Raw genomic sequence first — 23,917 nt, 5'->3', positions numbered from 1 at the left:
ACTGATACTACCTGATCTTAAGTTGAAGGTTTTGTGAACATTGAAATACTTTTTTGGTCCAAAAATTACGAGATCTTCCAAGGGGATTAGTTTGTCTCAAAAGGATATACTCTTTAACTGCTTGATGAAATAGGAATGTCGGCTTATAAACCTATTTCAGTGCCTATAGATCCTAATATTTCTTTATATGATACTTACATCTCGTTCATCATTAGAAGTAAAATACAGGATTAGGTCATGACTACAAGTGAATCTATAGGAATTAACCAATTGCTACATAATTTTGCTATTCAATCTTCAAACTCAACTCTCTTACTTTGTGATAATCAACTTGCAAGTCACATTACTACTAATTTTATTTTTAATAAAAAAACCAACCATGTAAAGATTGATTGCTATTTTGTGAGAAACATATTGACTCACAAATATTTTACAGAACTATAGCTTTTAATGCTTTCATTAATTTGTTTTCAAAGATGTCTATGATTGAATATGTATAGTCCATCTTGAAGATGAGTGTTAAGTTAGTTAAATTAATAATATTAGTCATTAATTTAAATAATTCAACATTAACCCAATTATCTTGCTAAGTTAGTTAAATTAATAATATTGATCATTAATTTAACTATCCCAACTAACTCAAATGTGGTAACCTAACTAATTTTGTGACCGTAGATCTACTGCATGTATATAAACTTTGTACAAATTGTATTAAAAAATTAATTAAAAAATTGAGTTTCTTTTTTTTTTTTTTTTTTTTTGAAATTCTCATAGTTTCTTCTGTCACAACTATTATAAAGATTTCAAAGCTTAAATTTTTATAATAAGAAATTCATCAATTATTTCACAATATACACCGTGGTTTTTCTCACATTTAAAACTAGGTATACGTATATCATATATTAATTATATATATGACCGCTGGCAATGTCATCCTATTCTTTCTTCATTTGCATTTGTGTGAATGTGTAGCTCAAACTCAATTTCTCTACTTACTTTACTCTTGAATGACAACTAAAACTGGCTGAACATTTGTGTGTGTGTCTGTGTGTACATATATTTGTTCTCAATTATGTCTTATGCTTCTTTTAGTATCGCAAGACAAGAATATGTTTACAGAGATACGTATAGAAGCTCGGTTAAAACAAACACATATACGTATATATATATACATAGCTTCTCCACATGCAAGTAGAATAGGATGCCGAGTTTGTTTTTACACCGAATCATCATTCCAATGGCCGTGTGGGGATATGAGATCATATGAAGCTAAGCTAGCTAATTGATGCACTGCGAATATATTTGAGTTTGAAAATTCTATACAAATAGAAGCTACATGTATATATATTTACTTATATGTTTATATATGTAGGAGGGACTTAAAATAGTGCGAAAGGGACATGGTATACTTGAATATTAATGTATATGTGTATATATGGCTGGAAGAAACTGGGATAGGCATAGCAAATTATTGTATGTAACTAAGTGGGTATATTTTGAATGTGAATGTTAGTGAGGAAATATGTCCAAACTAGTCTGGACCATCATCAGATGTACGTTGAAATTTATATTTGTTTGTATTATTATTATTATTATTATTATTTTTAAATTTTTTTTTTTTTTACAAATTAATGACCTGCAATGGCGACCCACCTAATTAAGATATTGGGCCCACTTATGCTACTTCTGGCCCATATTCAATTATCACCCTTTGTTTCTTTTCCTCTTTATTATTACTATCATAGATTTGTATTTTTCATATTTCTTTTCCTTGTTTGTTTTTTTTTTTTTTTTATTTTAAAGAAATATATATTTTTGTTCTTGTTGAAGTTAGTAAATATAATTTATGATAAAAATATATATGAGATTAATTAATTAATTAATGAAGATGTAGAGAAAGATAGATGGGTACGTAAATACACGTGTGTATAATAAAAGATTGAAAAATGAAGAAGAAGAAAAAGAGAAAAAGGGTGGTGAGAGTTGCAGGTAGAGTAATGAAAGTAAGTGAAGTCTCAGGGTCTGAGCAATTAAGTTATATATAACGTTAAAAGTAATCAATTAGTGTATGCGGCAGGTCAGCAGAGCTCGTACAACGCCCATTCATCAAAAGCCAACAACTTTAGTTTTCCTGCCAACAACTGCTCCTTAATTAATTTTACTTTTCGTCCTTTTAACTTTTTAACTCATACTAATTAAGATTGTTATATATAATTATTAAATTTATATAATTGTTATATACACCTACATTGTTTTCTTTATGCCAACTTGATGTAGGTATATGTATATGTATGTATAAATATATATATATGTAGTATATAAATTGTGGGGAAAAAAAATAATAGAAAATTAGAAAGGGAATCTGGTTGATTCAATCTAATCAATTTAGCTACTCTTTTGGATTTTAAAAATATTTTAATAAAAATATATAACTCATTACCTAAATTTATAGAATATGCATACTTCACACTATAATATTTTAATTTATCAATAACATAATTTTTTAAAGGAAGATATGCAAATTTATGAATTGAATTCAACCAATATTATGAACTCAACTTTAATTTCCTTTCCAAAAACCCATCCTCAATTATTATGAACTTAACCCTACTCGTTCATATACAAATGAACGTGTAATTTTTCGTAAATGATCGATTAAAGTAAACCTAAATCTGCGATCAACAGCGCAAACATATAGATTACGTAACCGGGAAAATATACAAGGACGAATCACATGCAAATTATGTCATCGATGCATTAACATGTTCTTGTAGTGATCATGCACATATATATAAATATAGCACAGCCATATGTATACATGACCATATAAAAACAAAAACAAAGAGAAAAAGGAAATTTCCACTAACCTGAAAAAGGGTTTTGCAAAGATATATGTTCATCTTTTCAATCTCTAAGCTTCTTCCATTGCTGAGCTTGACAATGAAGGAGCACCAGTAAGTACACAAAACAAGTTGGCGTGAGGCCCATATCCCTACAAAACCAACACGGCCAACGATAAAAAAACTAAAATTGGAATACATAGATATAGAATTATATATATATATAATAATTAGCAGAGAAGAGAAGGGGAGAGTACCTGCATGAATGAAAATAAGCCAAAGAGAAAATGTAAATAGAAACAAAAGATAGCTAATGAAAGAGACTGTTCATAGCAAGCTGCACAGTTTGTAGCCACAAACCCGGAAAAGATAGAGATCTGTCAACACCTACATCTTTATCATAAACACAGATCCGCAGAGAGAGAGAGAGAGAAGGAGAAAGTTTGGATCTGAATGATGGGTTTTCTTTTTTCTGTATGCATATATATGCAAACATGTATATTATATACTGGCCGTGAAATTTCTTTAAAGATCAAAACAATAATCACTGACAAAGCGCCTGGCATGCAGTAGATTATAATGATTTTATACATTTCTAAAAAAGGTTCTTAATTACTTGGGATTTTCTCGTTTAATTAGGCAGAGACGTTGCGTGATCTGGTGGCAATATTAGGTTGCTATAGGGTTTTAATTTTATATATGTGTGTGAATATATAGGTTAATGGTGTACGGTCCCTGAAAATAATATATATGTGTTTGTCTGTCAAATTTGTTGGTTCAGCAATCTTTACAGTGCTGCCTACTTGATCTGCCAAAATCCAAGTACAGACACTGCCCAAAAGAAGTGGGTGGTGGCTTATTCTTTTTCCTTTTCTGCTCAATAAGTTCTAGGCTCATATATATATATATATAAACACACACACGCACACACATATATATACATATGCAGCTACAGTTTACAAATAAAGATAAACTAATTTTATCTTTATTTGCTCACGTTATTAAATTATCATACTGTAAACTTTATTAAGTTTTAGGGTTATCGCACTAAAAATTGATTTCATACACACTCAACAATTACTAATAATAATTTTTTTTTTTTTTTTAATTTTAGACTGAAGACTATCTTAAAATTTATTCTGTCTGCTGAATCGAATTGGAATGGTTAAAAAAATAATTCATTTTACACTAATTTATAATTAATTTTTTAAAATAATTTTTTGTAAAATTTTGCTCTGGTAGATTCGTATTCTAGATCCCCTACTTTTCAAACTGAAAACATGTATAATATGGTCTGATTAAGCCTAATTTTTGAGTTTAGATCAAATTATAAGGATTCCTAAATTAAGGAAAATAGTAATTTGTAATATTTTTAATTTGATATAGCTAAACAAATGTATTCACACGCTTCGAATTTAAATAATTTTAAATTTGAAATTGATTTACTTATTTAATTAAATGACCTTGTCTATTTATATATATATATATATATATATATATATATTAAATCATAAAAATAAATAAACAGGACTTGGATACTGACGATGCTCAAATTGAAACGACGTCGTCTTTGGTGATGTTGGTTTGTCTGGTTAATGATCTACGAATAGCGTAGCGATGAGCAACTATCAGCTTGGTGGCTAACTGGGCTCTTGTACCCAAACGGGGGGGTGGGGGGCCCATTTAGAAGCCTGTGAATAATTGCAGTGTGGATTCAAATGGACTTCAATATCTAGATTTTGCAGCCCATTGTTCTCTTCTTTTTGGTTGAATCATATACACTACGTTAATTAATAAAAACAACATACATATAATTAAAATATATTAAATATAATTATTTAAAATTTTGAGAATTTACTGGCCTGGTACACCTAAAAATTCATTATTTTTTTCAAGGATGATCTGTAATATTACCATTTACGGGATCAATAAAAACCATTTGAGTAGTGATCAAGAGATGGCTCTTGTATAATTAAACGACATAAAATGATGCATCTTTCACTTCTAGAATTTGGAAAAAGGATTCATCATTTCTTTTTCTTTTACTACATTTACTGGTAATTCATACATACATTGCTTTGTCCACAGAAAATATGGATTGCCGATTCCCCACACTCACTCAATAGCCTATAATATTTAATGGGCACACATATATACATACATATGTCTCTGGATCTTCCATTGTTGGAACCCACCATGAATCTATATGATGACAAGAGGGTATTACATTTAGACATTATTTACGTATGACTTAGAAGTTATATTGAAAAATATTATTCACAATAATAACCATAATCAACCATATTATAATTCAATATTTGAAATCTTGTTATGATGACTCTTTTTGTTTCTTGATTTCTAAGCAAGTTTCATTATTTTACAAAGGGTCTACCCCTCCAAATTCTCTCTTTCTCTCACATATATAGTTTCAAGGTGTGAATATACAAAAGTATTCTCAAGTCTTATATGAAACCCAAAAACAAAACCAATTTTTCAAACCCTCTCTTGTTGGTATTGTGTATATTTTTGGTTGATTAATTAGGTCAAAAACCCTCTCAAGAGAAATCTGTCAACTATTCAAATCTAAATCTCCCTTGATAATTATTTACTACTTCTCCATGCTTCCTCTTCTCACTCTATTTCTCTTACTCTTCCTCCATGAAAATCTCTCAACTGATCTTCTTCCTCATTCTTTGCCTTTCTCTCTTATTCTTCCTGCTTCATGACTTCTACACTTTCAAGATCAACCCTACAAACCTTACTATCATAACCTTTTCATCATCTCATCATAACCACCGTTTGATTCCCAGAAAAGTTCTATCAACCAAGTTTGACTTCACTCCCTTTCGACAAAACCAACGGCGCCATGATCGGAGACATCCACGGAAGACGTCGGATCACAAGAAGCTGCAACCTCAACCAGTTGACGACGAGATTGATCCCCGCTACGGCGTGGAAAAGCGTCTCGTCCCCACTGGACCAAACCCATTACACCATTGATGGTTTCTTCAAAAGGTCAGTGAAAACAAAAGGAAAAGAAACATAAAGAAATTAAGAAAAAGAAAGAGAAAGCTGAGAAATGGTAAGTACTGAAAGCTTATTTTGTATGGTGTTTCTATCGGGTGATCATCTCTCTCTCTTTCTTTCTTTTATAATACTGATTGATTCGTGAAATCATAATTCAGATTATTATGGATTATGGTATATGATGTTGAGATGGGTTTGAGTTTGTACATGTATTATATCAATTTGTTGTATAATATTTAACCATAAAAAGAAAATACGTATTGAGTTTTCATTCTTTTTTCTCCTGAGAACTTGTTTTAGTTAATTCATTAAAGTGCACGATAACCCTGGAAGGAGTACTTCATTTAATGATGAAAGTAATCTAATTAATTGTTATGATGGCACTTGATAAATCGTTTGTGAAATTAAATTTCAAAGCAAGGCATGAGTAGCTGTGACGGCACGGCAGGGAGATATGTATGTATATATATATATATTATATAGCAAAATGACAGAAATGAGATAGCTAGGTTGGTTGGTTGGTTAGGGTAAAACCTTTTGTTTTCTTTGAAGATTAACGAAAGCAATATGACAAAATTTGGTGCCATATGAACGTCTCTCTGGTCGGTAAAATCTACTTCCCCCTTTCTGACTGTTGGGTGTGCCATAAACAATCTATTAGCTTATTGTATGTATTCTGAACTTGAAGGATTTGTTTCCTAAGTAAAAATGTGCTGATTTAATTTCATACACACATGTACATATATGTAAAAACGACATCTATATGTATATGCATTGTATGAGCAAAAATTATTTTTTATTCTTTTTTAAAAAAAACAACCTTATTACCACATTTTTACAATTTACTTTTAACTACTATTTATGCATTTAAGAAAAACATAAATATTTTCATGATGTGGGTTTAAATTCTTTATAAGAAAAGGTTATATGGTCAAAATATAGCAGTAATCATGCTAAACAATATAACAGTTATTTGATATATGCACCACATATCTACCCTTTTACACACATATACAGTTTAACTTGGTGCTATACAATTTTGTTGGAGGAACAAGTCTAAAGAGTTGTACTCTCTCAGTCGCCCATTATCTAACTTATATCAACTTATTTTACATTATATATATACATATATATATATATATAGAGAGAGAGAGAGAGAGAGAGAGAGATGTCTCACCTAGGACCATCTACTTATTAAACTCCGATTGAATGAGCAATTTAACAGGTTTGATTATGAACCTAATAACTACTGATCTAATTTGATAAATATATATATCAAACTAGAAAGCATAAGAATTGGACAAACAGTCAAGCTAATAATTTCAATTAAAATTAATCAGTTCAACTTATAAAGTTTTATCATTTTGCCATTATTTTATTTTTATTTTTATTTTTCGATAATAAAATTTATATATTTAACCCAATTCTTTTTTTTCATATGTTTTAATATTGAAAATTATCAGTACCAGATACCCTTTTTTTTTAAAAAAAAATTTAATAAAAAATTTTATTGTATATATTTAACCAACCCAATAAACCACTAATTACATTAATAAATCAATTACTAGATATCTCAATAGATTTGTTAACCACCCTAGTTTTATTAACTATATCTACGTACCACTATTAATATATATACATATATATATATATATGAATAGGAATTTATAGATTTGGTATAATCTTTTGCCATAATTATAAATCGATTTAGTAGGGAAAAAAGAAGAAGGTCTTATAATTTCTTACCAATGTAATTGAATTAGGTATTTGGTGATGGTGAACGCCCATATATTTTTCCAGCTTAGAAGTGGACAGTAATAATAAATAATAATTACCAACATTTTGTAAGTAACAAGTAAATAACTTTCAAGCTTTATAATATCCATTCAATGATAATGTCTTTGAGGACATGATGTTTCCTTTATTATATTTATTTTGAGTTTAATTTTATCAATTACAATAGTATTAATTTATAATAATTAAGTTACTATAATGTACATATATCATCTTATAAATATTTAGTACGTAATTTGAATTTAAATCAAACTTAAATCATTTAGAATATATTATCATTTTGAATAGCGATCGAATTTAACGGGATAAAATTTGTCATGTATATAATAGTGATGAGTATTCGAGCATTAAAGGTGAGCAATTAACAAGCATTCTTGTGATGGGTAAGAAAGCAAATAGCATAGTGTATACAAAGGTGTATAATTGGTTTTCTCTTGGGGATGATAGTGGACATTCCAAATATTCACATAAAGTGTGTTCAGTTGTGGGGTAGCTTTATGCACAAATGCTTTTCATTTATGTCTTATTTGATAGGTATATTAGTTTAAAGGCTTGGTTTCTTGTGTTTGTATATATTGTGGAATAATATTGTTACTATTTTATATTTTTTTTGAAACATTCAAAATAATTTATGATAAAATTATATTTTTTAAAAAAAAATATATGTAATTTATATTGAGTCAGAAAAATAAGTCTTGTATAAATAAAGAAATCAAATAAACCAGAGATTTTAGAAGAATAAGTTTACTATCGAGTTTTTTAATTTTTTTTTATTACCGATTCAATAAAATTATGATCATTATTTTTTTTGCAAAAAAAAAGAAAAAAATTAAAATATGATATTATAATTTTAAGTATAATATTAGAGTATGATGTAACAGTCCGAACTTCAATGTTGGTGAGTACAGAGTTACCACAATATTTTCAACTAATAAAACAAATAAATATTAAATATACAGTAGAATCATATTTTAATACGCATCTCTTGTTACTGAATAATTATTTATTTATAAATATTTAAAACATCTAAATTAATTTATAATATTAAAATAAAAATTAATAAATTTTTTTTGGTCATCTTTTATTGATCTTGGACTTCCTCTACTTAGATGAGGGTGAATTGAAGTGAGTTTCACGAGCTCAATAAGAAAAAAAAAATTATAATAGAGACTTACGTACATACATTCATGCAATATATAAAATGTAATAATATTTATCATTAAAAAAATATCAAACAAACATCACAATCGAAATACACAATAAAAGAAATCATCACACGAAGCATATTTTAATCCTCACTTTTCTGATATAATTCTTGTTCTCATTTTAAATCATACTTATAAATTCATAGAGTTCTCAAACTAAAACAGACTTACTCAGACACACATATCACTCCACTCGGATTTATAAAGAAATTTAACATTTTTTTTCTTTTATACCCAGCTGAGTATTACAAATATTTCCCCTTCAAAACAATTTGGGTCCTCTAAAATCGCACATCAAAAAATTAGAATCACTCATCGCCCTACTTGGATAAATATTTTATTATGAGAGGTTTTCTCTCACTAGGGAGATGTCTATCTCTATAGGAGGATTTCTGTCACTTAGAAAAATTTATCTCGTGTGGAAATCTCCTCTTTTCTTATGAGATTTGATCTTTTAAAATTTTATTTGCGAGAACCTTAAAACAACCATTCATATATTCTAATATATTTCCGTCCACAGATACTACACTTGATCTTAGCCAAAAAGCTGAGAAAGATATGTTTGTTTAAAGGGGAATCTTTGATGTCTAATTGTTTTTATATTTCTCTAGTGTCATGTTAATGTTTCTATTACCAGAATATGTCCTTTAGAGATTTCGCTTACGAGTGTGTTTCTTAGTTTTAAAGATTAAGTTTAATGGTGTTTTATTCAAATTTTCTTGAAAATATTTAGTATAGTTAGAGAAATATTATTTCACCTAAGACCATATTAATCCTTAAGTTTCAAGTATCTAATTTAATTTATTAGTTTTCTAACTTTTAACAATTAAAATGTAATTGGTTGAAATAGACTTAAAGAGTTATAGAATCGATAATTGTCTTTGAAGATGATTAGGAATTCTTTTAATAGCACAGTCAATCATTAATTTTATTGCGAACAATTACATTTAATTATAATTCTCAAAAGTACACTCCAAGTTTTCAAGAATTTTAAGAGATTGCTCTTAAATATAACCTTAAGATACAAGTCACTAGTTTATCACACTATCAATTTACTCTTTTGTGTTTGAAGAAAAAAATCATCTTTGTGTGATGATGGTAGTTCATCACGCTTCTACTTTACTACTTTGATAAGAAACATGTTGAAAATTTTCTGAATAGTTGAATGAGAAGACAGCTCCTATGGTTATACCCCTCACCTACGGAATTTTCTAAGAGTACTAAAACTCTTATAAAAGAGGATTCTAGTTAGATGTTCAATTTATTTCCTAAGGATTTAGTTATTTGTTTCCATAGGATTCGAAATCACTATTGAAGTCTCTAAACGAAGTTGAAAAATAATTTTGGAACAGTAAGAGTATTTCTTTTCTTAGAGGGATGCAAGGAGAATTCTTAAAAAATTAAATCGTCATCTGATTCTTATCAGCTTAGGGTTTGTTATATGGAGTATATCTATTTAGGGGTTCTCTCATTTTGGAAATTTCTTCATAGTGGAAAATTTTCTCATTTGAGAGATTTTCTTTTCACCTAAGGGATTTCTCTTATTTAAGAAATGTTGCTCTCGTACCGGAAATCTCCCAGCTATGAATTTTTTTTTAATCTAAGAGAATCTTCTTACTACATAGGAAAATTTCTCACACTAGGGAATTTTTTTCCTTCTAAGGGATTTTTGTTGCAGTCATTTGGCTTTACGAGGTCTATAGGTCAATAAAAGATTAAGGCTCTAATGATTTTCCTTAACACTTATGAACTTCAACGATAATGGTTGGTTATGTATCATTGTCCGTTAACTTCAAGTTAAACTCCTAATTTGTGGAGTTCTAAGTTTGCCATCAAGTAGCCTATGTGGTTTCTATCGTTAAGCTTGTGGAATACTATTCCCCTATTATCGTTTAGACAAATAGTTCAGATGAGGTCTAAAATATTTTTTAAAGGTCATTCTCCTAAATTTTACTGGTCTTAAACCTCCTAAACTTCTTACACCTCATGTCACAAAGGTTGGTTCCGAGGAACGTGTGTTTTGATACCACGTGTAATAGCCCGAACCCCAATGTCAATGAGTAAGGATGTTAGCACAATATTTTCAACTAGTTGAATAAATAAATATTAAATATGTAGCAGAACTATACTTTAATATACATTACTTATGACTGGATAATTATTTATTTACAAATATTTGAGATATCTAAATTAATTTGTAATATTAAAATAAAAATTAATAAAATTTTCTTCATCATCTTTAATTGATTTTGAACTTTCTCTGACCTGGATGGAGAGTGAATTGAAGTGAACTTTAGGAGTTCAGTAAAAAAAAAGATTCTATAATGAAAATTTATATAGATACATTCACGTAATATATAAAACGTAATAATATTTATTATCAAGAAAATGTCAAATAAGTATCACAATCGAAATGCATAATAAAATAAATCATCACATGAAGTATATTCTAATCTCCACTCTTCTGATTTAATTATTGTTCTCAATTCAAATCACACTTATAGATTTACAGAGTTCTCAAATTAAAACAGACTTACTCAAATATACATATCATTCAACTCGCATTTACAAAGAAAATTAACGTTCTTTTTCTTTTCTTTTGTACTCAGCTGGCTATTACACATGAGGGTTATTGGAAATAAAATTTAAATTTAAATTTACACAAATATATTCGCATGAAAATTAGATTTAATCAAATTAAGTGTTGGTATTTGATTTGGATTAATAAGTGTTTTGTTTTATGATGACAAATCTAATTTTCTAGATTGAATAATCCAAGTTATATTTTCTAATCAAACTTTTGATTATTATATCAAATAATAGTATACTATTAGAATGTCTCCTAATATTTTACAACACAAAAAATTTTATTATCCTGTAAAAAAACTTTTATCATTAATTTATTATAAAAAATTTTAAGAAATAATAATAGTTTTTTTTAACCTAATTTTTTAAAAGAGAAACAATGAAAATTTTTATTTTGAATCTCTTACTCGTGGTATATATGAGCTGCATTCGATAGATTATCTTGGAGTATCTATATAAATTAAAAAAATATATCTGAAAATATTTTAATGAATAAATTAAACATTTTAGTTTATGAAATGTTTTTCTTACTTAATATTTATAAAAAGTAAAAAATTATTAAGTATAAAAAATGTAAATATATGAGAAAAATGATCTTTTAAGTTCTTCACAATATATTTATTATTATTGTAATTAATATATATATATATATATATATATATATGAATATGAATATGAATTAGTGAGGTGTAGAATAAAATACAAAATAAAAAATAAACACATCATATGTATTCACTAAAAGAAAATTCTCAATTGAACATATATATTCCCATAACATTAAACAGTAAATTGTGTGCATCAAATACGCATGATTATGTTATACCCATTCAACTCGCTTTCCTACAATTCATGATCCCAACATAATATATACGTAATTATTTACTAAAACATATAAATATTAATTCAGCATAAAGTTGCATTTGGTTTAATGCATAATTAAATTTATAACAAAATATTAAGTTATTGAATTATAATTATAATTATAATTTTCTTTTTATTTAAACTTATATTTTATTTATGTTACGTTCTTATTCTAATTCATAGAATAAAAATTTTAACAATTTTTTTTTTAAAAAATGATAAAATAAGATCAATAATTTAATTAAACAATATTCTTATTTATTACTTCGTTATTATTACCGTAACATTAATCCTTGCAAAGGTCACGTATGAATTATAAACCTAACAATTAGTTACTGGTAAGAACATGTGTAAACCTTGTTTAGATTTCTCAGCCCAAAAAGTTCTCCACCTTCCTCCCCAATTCAAAACCACTCTCTGAGAAAAGGAATCAGTAAATGGTTTCTTTGCTCGCTTCTTCCTTCCTCCCACTAACTCCTAATTCCACCCTTCCACATCGTTCCACAAAATCATGCTCAACGACATATCGATCTCTGTTCGTCTCAGTCTCTTCTTCTTCTTCTCCTTCTGTAGAGGACAAAGATAATGCTAATTCTTCTCAACGGTCAACAAGATTGATTACGTTTTTGGGCAAAGGTGGGTCTGGCAAGACCACCTCTGCTGTATTCGCTGCTCAGGTGTCTTTGAGTTTTAAAGTTGCTTTTCTCTTTTTCCTGTTGGGTTGATTTTGCGATTTTCTCAGCTGCAAATTATTGTGATGCAGTAACATTCAGTTGAATTCTTTCTGTTAGTGCGATCTAAAATTGTTATGATGCAGGAGAGTGCAATATAACACACTTTAGATTTTGGCTTGTGGGGTTTGAAGAGCATTTGTGTAGTGGGTTTCTTTGTACTAGATGGATTGGGTTTTAGTTGGTGATAAAGTTTTGGTTGTTAATATGAAAAAATCCTTTTTTTTTTTGTAGGAACTTTAGGAAACGAGTATTCATACATTCTTTCGTAACTTGTCAGAGTTGAAGTTGAACAGGAATGAATTTATGTTCTTAGTGAAGCTTTGGTGACTTTAAATTTGAGAACAGCTGCTTAATCTCTTCTCATCTTTCTTCTACCTAATTTATGCCATACAGCATTATGCAATAGCTGGATATAGTACATGCTTGGTGATACAAACACAAGACCCTACTGCAGAGTACCTTCTAGGGCATAAGATTGGACCTTCTCCTGTCACATGCAGCAACAACCTCTCAGCAGTTAGGTTGGAAACAACTAAAGTGGGTTCCTTTTGTTTGTTTGGCATGCACAATGAATCTTTAATTTTTATTTCTGGAAGTTCTGGACAGAGGATGAGCTATTCTTGAAAAATTGCAGATGCTTCTTGAACCTCTTGATCGGCTGAAGCAAGCAGATAAGCATCTTAATTTGACCCAAGGAATTCTTGAAGGGGTGGGTATGTACTATTGCATTGCATTTCATTGTAATGTCACCTAAACGGTTTAGTTTCCATGGATTTTTTATCTATGGATAACCTCTTTGGCATCAATCTTCTAAATAGGTGGTTGGTAAAGAGCTTGGTGTGCTCCTTGGTATGGATTCCATCTTTTCAGCATTAGCACTTGAGAGGCTTGTAGGGTTTCTTGGGAATGTCGCTCAAACAAACCACCAAAAGGATAAATTTGACATAGTAATATACGACGGTAGCAGCACTGAGGAAACTATACGGATGGTAGGAGCAAGCAGTAAAGGAAGGTGTGTGGGTGTGGCTTTCTGTTCCTCCCCTCTCACACTCCTTTACTCATCGGGCCTCACTAACATGATCATTGTAACATTAATATTATCAGACTTTACTTGAAATATTTGAGGAGCTTGGCCGAGAAGACTGATATTGGGAGATTGGTTAGTCCGTCACTACTGAGGCTTGTTGATGAGACCATGAGCATAAGCAGCAACAAGTCCCTTCTCAACGGAAAAATGAGTTCAGAAATATTGGACTCTCTGGAACGTTTATTGGAGGTATGGCTCTGATTTATTTGTCACTGTGGTAACATCCAATAAGATTCTGTATTGATTACAACCTGCAGAGAGGAGCTTCTGGCTTTTCAGAACCTTCTAAATTTGGCTGCTTTCTTGTGATGGACCCAAACAATCCAGCTTCAGTGGATTCTGCATTGCGATATTGGGGTTGTACCATCCAAGCTGGTGCACAGGTTTCTGGTGCAGTTGCTCCTGATTCTCCCAATTTGAACAGCGAATCCAAAGGAAAGGTCAAAGAAATGTTTTCGCCTTTGCCATTTGCTTTTACTCCGAATATCTCAGCAAGCAGCCCTCTAGACTGGAATGAAATACTTCTAAACAATGCCAGTGAAAATGCTAGATATGTCCTCAATCTTCCAACAAGTCGATGCATTAGCATGACACCACCAGTAAAGTTTGAGGCAGCCAAAAAATTAGTAACCCTTTTCATGCCAGGTTTTGATAAATCAGAAATCAAGTTATACCAAGTATGTTCATATCCTTGAATTCCATGTTTACCATATCTTTAACTTATGGTTTCTAGTTTTTACCTTTAATGAAATGTTAAGTGTTGCATATAGTAAATAATGTTCCTGCTTGGTTCAATTTACATACAATATGTTCCTAACTAATTCTTAATTCTAAACTTCATTTTAGTATCAATATGAATAAAATAGAATGTAATCTTTTGTGTCAAAGCTATCCTCCCCCCTCCACCACTTTGAATTCTTTGGAGGGTGGAATTTCAGTTCTTACTTCTAGGAATTAATTAGAACTGGAATGAGAATTTAATCAATAGGCTGTTAGTATCCTGAAAAAGCCTTTCAACCAAAGGATATGCAAGTAGTTAAACTTTTTATGGAGAAATTCTACAGGAAATTCCAGGTTTTGCAGAAGTAAATGATATTAAAGGCCATTTGGTTAATTTGACATGTTCTTCCTCAGTTAGCTGAAACAATCATCCCTTGGACATTTAGCTCTGTGGGTTACATTGTGATGTTAAACATATCTTCCTCTGCAGACAATGATTCTTTAGTCATCTGACTTGTGCAGTTTAGGGGAGGATCCGAGTTGTTGGTGGAAGCAGGGGACCAGAGACGAGTTATTCATCTGCCACCGGGAATTCAAGGAAAAGTTGGAGGTGCCAAATTTGTTGACAGAAATCTAGTAGTTACCATGATATGATGATTAATTGTAAAGCTTTCCCCTTGCATAGATCATGCTGCATTTTCATCCCTTAACGTGGGTGCAGAACTTGATGCTCCCGATATCAGTAATGAAATTTATGGTGCATTCTCTGGTAAATACTGGTATTATCTAAGTAACATATGGCAGTGGTGCATGGAGTTTAACTCATTGGTCTAGCCAAGCTGAGTACTTGTCAAAATCTGATTTTTCTTCAAGTCAGATAAGCATAGTGTTTATAGATTGTACATCACATCAATAAGCTTCCTCACGACACACCATTTTGGATCTTGAGACATGCTTTCCCAATACCCTCAATCTTCCAACTTTCACTATTTTTAACAGTAATGTGGAGAATGTCCCAGTATCAAAATATGCTTTCTAAAATGTATAGAGGTGCATAATCCATATCTCAATAGGGTCATTATTCTACCATGTTATTTATAATAATTCATCAACTAATTGCTGCTTGTACTAACTTAAGTATAGTGCGAGTATCAAACACTTCTTCAACCAATTGCTCCTCGGTACTAACTAAAGTACGGGTGTATCAAAATGTTGCTTCTTAAAGAAGTATCATAGGACAAGGTTTGTTCTTTATGTGCCAAGTTCACAAGCATGGCGAGATGTTCTCGTATATGGTTTATCCGTAAAAATGAAAAATTAGGAAGAAAATTTTTGAAAACTTTCTCACCTCTGTTTGACCTTTATATACTTATCAATTTTCTAAGTTATGAAGTAGTAATTTCTACAATCTCAATGTTCTCTCATTATTATTAAACTTCATTTCTTAAATACTAGCTATTTGTGTTAAACTGACAAACCTGTTTCATCTTATGTTTGAATTTTAAAATTCTTGCCCATTTAAAATTAATCTTCAGAATCTTGCTAAAATCAGAACCAGAATTAGTACTTGGGTTGAGTTTGGTTTGATTTTTAATTTCATTGAGTAGGAATTAAAATAAAATATAAATAAGTCATAATTTTCTGAAAACCATTTTACTAAGGATGTTGAATAAAAAAAACATTTTACTTCTAAGTTAATTTCATTTCAAATTAAGTTAGATATTTTATGATTTCATTTAGACAAGTTAACATTGAGTAAAAGTACCGACATAATTAGAAATTGTGGAACAACCCTTTTATTCTTGAAATCTATTTAACATGATTGTCTGCTTTTAAATATGAACTTCATCATGACGCAAAGAAGACTTTGCCATTAAACCAAGGTTGGTTCCTTAATCTAGTTAGTGATTTTTTAAAAAGAAGAATCTATAGAGTTAGTAATTTGCTTCATATAAAAATTGGCTTGAACTGAAAGGTTTTGAAGTATAAGGTGTGTTTTACTAATGAAATTGTAATTGTACAACATCCACTCTATATGATATGTAATTATGATTAGATGAAGAAATGAAATATAGAACTCCATATAAGAATGAACACGGAATAGGTAAAAGCCAAGGTAAAAAGGAACAAAACTCTTATGCTTCTGGTTTATTGCCTCCCTCCATTTGGCTATGGACACGGCTCCTTAGTTCTTCAAAGGCCTTCATGCTCTCTGCATCAAAGCCCCCGGCAAACTGCAGAAAGATCCCAATCAATATTTTACTTGCATATTTCAAAGGAAATTTCATCTAATACACATCCGAAATTTAGAGAATGAAATCCTAATTTGGTAGGTTCTCCTTCAGCAACATTGACACCCACCAAAATTCAATACTAAACACAAAATAGAAGTGGCCAGGGCAGTGTCCCATCTCTCTTTCTGTAAAACTTGAATATGGAATAAAATCAACCAAAACATGAAAGTATACGTACTTGGTGAACTCGGAAGGCAAAACGAACACCTTGCAGAAGCAAAAACTCTCTGTTTGGCTCTTTCTCAGGTCCATCCATTGCATCAAGTTCAGAAGCTACACGTTTCATGTACTTCCTTGCCAATTGCACAGACGAGAGCTTGATCTGCAATGGAGAAATAGAACATCTCAATTTTGTTGTGGCACAGAGACAACGTCTATAACCAGAGAAATTTTTATGCTTAGTTAAGACTCCAACAAGCATCAACGTAACTCTTAGGTTCTAAGATCACTTGACACAGGGAAGCTACAGTCTTTGCTGGCAAGTCATATCCTTGTAAAGTCAATTATCTATTACTAATGTAGTCAATTGTACAAATGGTGGAGCCAAACTTGCTATAGAATCCTCCTTATAGAGTCTGGATTTGCAGACAATTCTCTGGTAAGTATAACACAATTTCTGTTGCTTAAGTCCTAACTTGTACACAAAGATCTAACAACCAGCCCTAGAATTAGCAATGATGAGATCTGTTGAAGCTGGTAACAATACCTTGCCGATAAGCCCTGAATCTAGTAGCCAATTAGTTGGAATTCCAAATTCCCTATACCGTGAAATGGCCATATCCCTTGTACGTAAGAGGGCATATACACTTTGTTCCACTCTGCAAAGTATAAAAGAATAAAGAGAATGAATCAAGTTGTTGACAGGTAGTTATCTTCCAACTGTATAATTGTACAAAATGTTGAGGAAAATTTTCAACCTCAAAGCTCATGAATTGATATTAAACTCTGTAACATGATAGAGATTGGCATGTCACATTAGGATTTGGAAATATCATTTTTTCAGTCATCATTGTGATCTATCTAAAAAATAAATAACATCCGAAAGAAGAATGCACCTACTTTTCAAGTAGTCTGTACATCTTCTTCAAAGCAGCTTCACATGGGAGGTTGGGATCATCAATAAAAGAGGTGACTTGTTTTTCCAATTTAACTAGGTCCTGGTATTCAAAAGCTGCCTCTCTTAATGCATCAGCTTTTCCTTCAGGCCAGTCAAAGTGTTTGAGAACTGCCCGTTCATCAACCTAATTATAAGAAAGAGAAAAGCATAGATGTATTTAGTTTTTATGTTCATTTACTTGGTGCAACAAGATTTTGAAAAATAAAAAACATACATGTTTTTGTTCAAATGAATATTTTGAAATAAAAATTATGAAAATCCAAAGTGTGGTAAACGTGCAAAATTATATAATCATTCATCTTTCCTCAATATTGCTCTTCCATAATAAAAAGAGAATTTAGACCACAGATTATTTTGACAGATGAAAAAGCATAATTTAGCGGAAAATATTTATCGTTGCCTACCAAGAAGGAGAGTTCTTCATCTAGCCAGTTCACAAAAGCTACCAGATCTTCGATGTTGGTGAAGGAAGCTGCTCGCACTTCAGTTGCTAAGGACTGGACAAAATCACCTTGTGTTTCCACATCAGCTTTTACCTGAATCCAGCCCATAGATTTTAGTGTTAGGTTGAAGAACAAACTTCTATATTTCAAGGTCAAAATTAGATGACCTGTGAAAGGAGAAGGCTAAAGTTAACATACAGCTAAGAGGAATGTTGATCTGTTTTCAATCTCCCCAATCATGTTGCTTCTAGCATCCGATGATGTATTAGTTGATGAATGAAGTAAAGATGGTGTTTCTTTCTTTGACTCTCGCTTCATCAATGTCTGATAAAATTCAACAAGTTCGGGAGCTCGGTGAACTTTATCACCACTTCCTGCTCCTCTAGCTAAACTTCCAGGCAGGGGTGGAGGTGTGGGTGGTCCACCAGGAGGCGGAGGTGGGGGTGGTGGGGCACCTGGGGGAGGGGGTGGCGGTGGAGGCACCCCAATTGAAGTATTGGTATTTGTACCATTTGGAGCACCACCTGATGGTTTAGGAGGTGGCCTAGGCACTCTAGGAGGCCTCTTCTCAATCTCTGCAAGTTTCATCTTGCTTATCATTTGAGAATCAACAGCCTTACCATCAGATTGATCACCTGAATCACCAGAAGTAACTGCCTTTTCCTTTATTTGAGCAAGCTTTGGTGGTAGGATTACTCGTCTTTCTTTCTCTGCCTTGTCCCTAGATTCAAATTTAGAATTGTCACCAAACCTCTCAGCTCTTGCTTGATCTGCTTTTTGCTTAATCTGTTTCTCCCTTTCCATGGCCAACTTATGCCGGTCTTTATATGCAGGATATTTCTCCTCCATAACTCCATCAACCGTTTTTGACATTAACTGGAAAGATGATGCAACAGAATTGAGGGAGTCAGTTGAAGATGTTCTAACGCGAAGCTTTGGAGTTTCAGGAGAGTCAGCAGATTCCTGCTCCATTGCTCCAAAAGTAGTAATAGATACACTATCCCCTGCATTCCTCAGCATCAAGGTTTCTAATGGACCTCTTGGTCGATGACTCATGCTTACCCTGCTTGGTGAGCCTCCAGAGAAAGATCTTGAAGGAGATGAAAGTGCACTTGCATCATCTTTTGTCTTCCCCCATTTCTTCAGTTTTTGAATTAAGCTAGGCTTCTTACTAAGACTACTGTATCTACTAGTGGAACTATCAATAGAAGCATTATCAAAATCCTCACTCCCAGGTGATGAAGGATGAGAAAAGTTGCTTTCCATATCAGTATCCCCTTGCCCTCGTTCAGATCCTGCATATTCTAACATAAGTTGTTTAGCCCTTTCTCGTGACTTTGGACTCAAGCTCTTGTTTAGATCACGAGCTGATATTTTCCCTTCAGGTGTCTGGTAGTTCCGGAGCTCATACCTCAGGCACGCATTGACCCAACGGAGGTACACTAGCTCTTCAACTTCACTGAATCTGTTCATCTGAAGTCCTTCAACTTGCTTTAACAAGTCTTCATTTGCATGCCTTAAATTATTGACCTCTACTCTTGCTCTGGCAACCATTTCACTCTAAGAAAACAGAAGCCCAGGTATTGATTTGAGACATTAGCCAGGCACATTAGACAAGTGCATGATATATATGATCTATAAACTCCAACTGAAGCATTCAGCTTTAGACAAAAGTGATAAGGAAATTTGACAAAAATGACAGGTTAGTTGTAAAATCTGATTATCACGTGGAGACAGTTCAGATGCAGAGTTATTTGCTTAATAGAGTTACTTGCCACATATATCTGCTGTGCATGTCATTGATTACCCTAGATTTACCACTTTATCTCATAATTTTCTAGCTCATGAAAATTAGTAGTTAATAAATACAATAACTTAAGTGATTACCCAAAAAACAAAAAGTGCACTTCATTAAGTAACATTTCCTTTCTGAAAACAAAACAGCTTTTAAATGCCCCGTTTTAGAAGAGTAGTCATTTTGGCTATTCATGCATGGTTTCTCATCAACCCATCAATTTTACATGCCAAGTTATGGGGAAAAACTCATATTGTCTAGCCTTAATAGAAGAGCAAAAGCAGAAGGAGCAAACTCATATTGTTTGGCCATTTATGATAGGCTGGAAAACATTTCTTTCTGCTCCCAACATTAACCTAGTCAAGTCTGAATTGGTGAGATTGGGTGATAGGAGGAATGCTAATAGATTAGTTATGATTCTGGGATGCAGGAATATGGACCTACCACTCAAATATTTCAAGTTCCCATTAGGTGCTTAATATCAAGATGTGACGACTTGAGACCTGGTGTCTGTGAGGTCTGAAAAGAGTTGGTCTAAATGGAAGGAGAACTTTTTATCTAAAGGAGGAAGACTCATACTTTTTAAGAGCATTATGACCAACATTCTCATTTATTACATATCCATATTGACAGTTCTCATGAGTGTGGAGAAGAGATTGGAACCAATCCAGTGTAGATTTCTATGAGGAGACACGAAGGATAAAAAAAACATCATCTTGTGGTGTTGGATGAGGTTTGGATTTGAGATCTTTGGTAGAGTTTAATATGACTCTTCAAAAGAAATGACTTTGGTGATTGATGAAAGAAAATGGTAGTTTCTGGTGGAGGGTGATCGAAGTGAAGTTTGGGACCATAGATAGAGGATGGTAGATCAAGCTCCCATCTAGATTCCATGGGAATGGGATGTGGGAAAAATCTATATGGGCAAGAGTAATTTCTAAGATTGCATCAGCTGGAGGGTTGGCACAGGGAATATATATGATCAGCTTATGGCATGATGCCTAGTTGGAGGATGGAATACTCAGAGATCAATTCCCTTGGATCTATGCTATTACTCGGTACAAGAGTATCTTGATTCATGAGTCATATAGTGGCACTGTGGAGGAAGGGAGAGTGGACTGCAGAGATCACAAGAAATCACAATGATTAGGAAGTTAGGGAGTATGAGACTCTTCTTCTAGCCCTTGTTAGGGTTAGAACTAATGGGAGTAGAGACCAACCAGTTTGGATGCTTAATCCTAGAGTGACTTTCTCCATTAGATCTTTCTACAATCATTTGAATAAAAGAAGCCATGGGTACTAATTTTCCATTTCAGGAAATCTGAAAAGTTAATGCTCCATGTTGCTTTTTTTGCTTAGGAGGCTGGTAGAGCTTGTATTCTAACTCTGGACCAGAAATAAGAGAGTCAAAAAGTATGTTATTGATATTTCCCTTGCTACGTTTGGATGGTATGAAAAGGAAAAAATAAGAGAGCTTTTGAGGGCGTGAAAAATGATTTTGATATGCTAAAACATAGATGGTTCTAGACCCTAAGTTTTTTTTTATTATAGTCATCCTCTCTATTCATTTGAGGACTTTGGGAACTTTATTGGCATTTTGATTGATATGTAGATAACATTCTACATGGATTTGAACCCTCTTGGTGCATGTGGATGAATCATACCATACTATTTTTATTTCAAAAAAAAGATAGTAAAGAAAAATAGGATTTTTGTTACAGGAATGTTACCTCTGTCATATTGGAGAGGGATGTTATCTTTGCTTCAGCAGCATCCAGTTTAACAGTTAACTCTCTCTTTTCATGTTGAAGCTCTCTATTCTTCCTCTTAAGTTCCATAACTTCTACTTCTAACTCCTGAACGGCTTTCAGCTTCTTCTCCACCTCAGCATTTTTTTTTATGGCTTCTTCCTCTTTGGCCTGAAGACCAGAAACCTGTTGCTTGAGTAACAACAACTGTCCTTTTGTCTGGTTAGCATCAAGCTGTATTTGCCTCTGCAGCTCCTTGATCTTGTTCCTCGCTAACTCCAGCTCCTTCTTCACAGAAGCACTCCGTAAAATTTCTTCTTGAAGCTTTTTCCTCTCAGCTTGCAAGGAGTTTATAGTAATATTGAGCATGTCAATCTCAACTGTCTTGATCTTGAGCTGCCTTTGTAATTCAACAATATTCGTCTCCTGCTCCTTTAAGCCATAGTACTCGAGCAACTCGCCCTCTAGCTTTACTTCCCTCTCTTCCAATTCTTTCACTAAGTTGCGCAACCGCTCTAATTCACTTGCATTGTTTGCCATCTCAGTTTCATAAACTTTATCTTTCTCTGGTGCAGTGAATTTATTAGTAGGTAATGGGTATTCAATCTCCCCAGATAGAAGGTCTTCAAATTCAGGCAAAATGTCTTCATCATCAACATCTGGTGCATTACCATGAGCCCGGTTGAATATTCTGCTAATCAATTTAACCTCTTCTTCCTCCTCTTCCTCCTCCACCTGCAACGTTTGATCATTTAGAAGGGTAAACAATAATTGAGAATAGCTTCTATCTCCATATGGCAACATATGAAACATGGAGGTGATCACATTGTAAAACAATTATCAGTCGTTAGAAAATAAAATTGGGTAATAGTTTCAATATCAACTTACATCCTTCTCTTCGAGGTTATCAATAGAATACGTAAGCTGCTCTTTATTTCCACCCTCTTCAAAGCTTGCCTCGCCATTTTCTAAGTTCCAGCTCACATATAGAAGCACAGAGTAAGAGAATAAAATTTTCTATGGTAAAATTGATGGATGAAAATTTTCAATGGTTTTTCTTTGACATGAATAACAAAACAGAACATATGAATAACAAATAGCGAACTCAACGAGTAATAAAAACCTGAAGGCCTGCTTAAAGAAGCTGACGACTTGGAGGCATTGAGGTTGACCTGCTTAACTGCATAGGCTGCAATTGACGCAGCAACCAGGAAACCTAACCTGACTATCATGTAGGTATTGCTGATAGAAGAATTCTCTGCTTCCACTCATCTACAGAAATAAAGCAATCCCAGAACAGCCCACAACCCATTTCTCTTCAACCCCATTACTAACAAACTCAAGCCATCGTTTCCTTCAAACCCAGAATCAAAAGTTTCTGGATAAAAGCATACGAAGGATAATGTTACTGCAATTATCAAGAAAAACCCAGGTTTAAGAACTTGACCATATTTACATAAACTAATAGAAATATCCACCTGAAAACATTAATGTATCAGCAACATTATCATCTTATCAATTTTATGGGCCTTTCAAAAAAATTTCTTGTATGTATAAAAGTCCTCACTCAGTAGAATTCCGACATAACTGTCATGCTAAGAGCTACAGGAACCACTAATAACCAGTGGCCAGCTTTGCTCCAAAAGGATTGACAAATACGCATGTA

General features: G+C 32.3%; 3 protein-coding genes, 1 long non-coding RNA gene and 1 pseudogene across 4 annotated transcripts; 2 read left to right on the top strand and 3 right to left on the bottom strand.

Annotated features, from left to right (window-relative positions):
- Nucleotides 1–1,867: 1,867 nt before the first annotated feature.
- LOC148268724 (uncharacterized) lies at nucleotides 1,868–3,505 on the bottom strand. Its single transcript, XR_015816713.1, has 3 exons — nucleotides 3,098–3,505; nucleotides 2,868–2,992; nucleotides 1,868–2,141 (listed from the first exon to the last, which is right to left on the bottom strand). It is a non-coding gene; the product is annotated as an uncharacterized LOC148268724 (long non-coding RNA).
- Nucleotides 3,506–4,952: 1,447 nt separating this feature from the next.
- CLE12 (CLAVATA3/ESR-RELATED 12) lies at nucleotides 4,953–6,141 on the top strand. The gene has a single exon (XM_088212303.1). It carries the CDS (start codon nucleotides 5,499–5,501, stop codon nucleotides 5,838–5,840), a length of 342 nt encoding a protein of 113 aa, XP_088068429.1. The 5' UTR covers nucleotides 4,953–5,498; the 3' UTR covers nucleotides 5,841–6,141.
- A 3,181-nt stretch (nucleotides 6,142–9,322) lies between these two features.
- Nucleotides 9,323–9,426, bottom strand: LOC148268722 (U2 spliceosomal RNA; annotated as a pseudogene).
- Nucleotides 9,427–12,646: 3,220 nt separating this feature from the next.
- Nucleotides 12,647–15,628, top strand: LOC110824212 (P-loop containing nucleoside triphosphate hydrolases superfamily protein). The gene is made up of 7 exons (XM_022054785.2): nucleotides 12,647–12,990; nucleotides 13,441–13,584; nucleotides 13,682–13,756; nucleotides 13,866–14,059; nucleotides 14,152–14,323; nucleotides 14,392–14,811; nucleotides 15,377–15,628. The coding sequence occupies exons 1-7, from the start codon at nucleotides 12,751–12,753 to the stop codon at nucleotides 15,506–15,508; spliced, it is 1,377 nt and encodes a 458-aa protein (XP_021910477.1). The 5' UTR covers nucleotides 12,647–12,750; the 3' UTR covers nucleotides 15,509–15,628.
- Nucleotides 15,629–16,823: 1,195 nt separating this feature from the next.
- On the bottom strand, nucleotides 16,824–23,873 carry CHUP1 (Hydroxyproline-rich glycoprotein family protein). The gene is made up of 10 exons (XM_088213054.1): nucleotides 23,730–23,873; nucleotides 23,375–23,629; nucleotides 23,140–23,219; nucleotides 22,234–22,986; nucleotides 18,907–20,268; nucleotides 18,670–18,801; nucleotides 18,208–18,389; nucleotides 17,855–17,966; nucleotides 17,327–17,470; nucleotides 16,824–17,088 (listed from the first exon to the last, which is right to left on the bottom strand). The coding sequence occupies exons 2-10, from the start codon at nucleotides 23,481–23,483 to the stop codon at nucleotides 16,990–16,992; spliced, it is 2,973 nt and encodes a 990-aa protein (XP_088069180.1). The 5' UTR covers nucleotides 23,484–23,629; nucleotides 23,730–23,873; the 3' UTR covers nucleotides 16,824–16,989.
- Nucleotides 23,874–23,917: the final 44 nt, after the last annotated feature.

This window comes from Carica papaya, chromosome 2, assembly GCF_054855325.1.
Source record: "Carica papaya isolate Zhongbai chromosome 2, ASM5485532v1, whole genome shotgun sequence".
Classification (NCBI taxonomy): Eukaryota; Viridiplantae; Streptophyta; class Magnoliopsida; order Brassicales; family Caricaceae; genus Carica; species Carica papaya.
The sequence above is the reverse complement of the archived record's forward strand: the minus strand, read 5'-3'. Positions and strand labels throughout refer to the sequence as shown.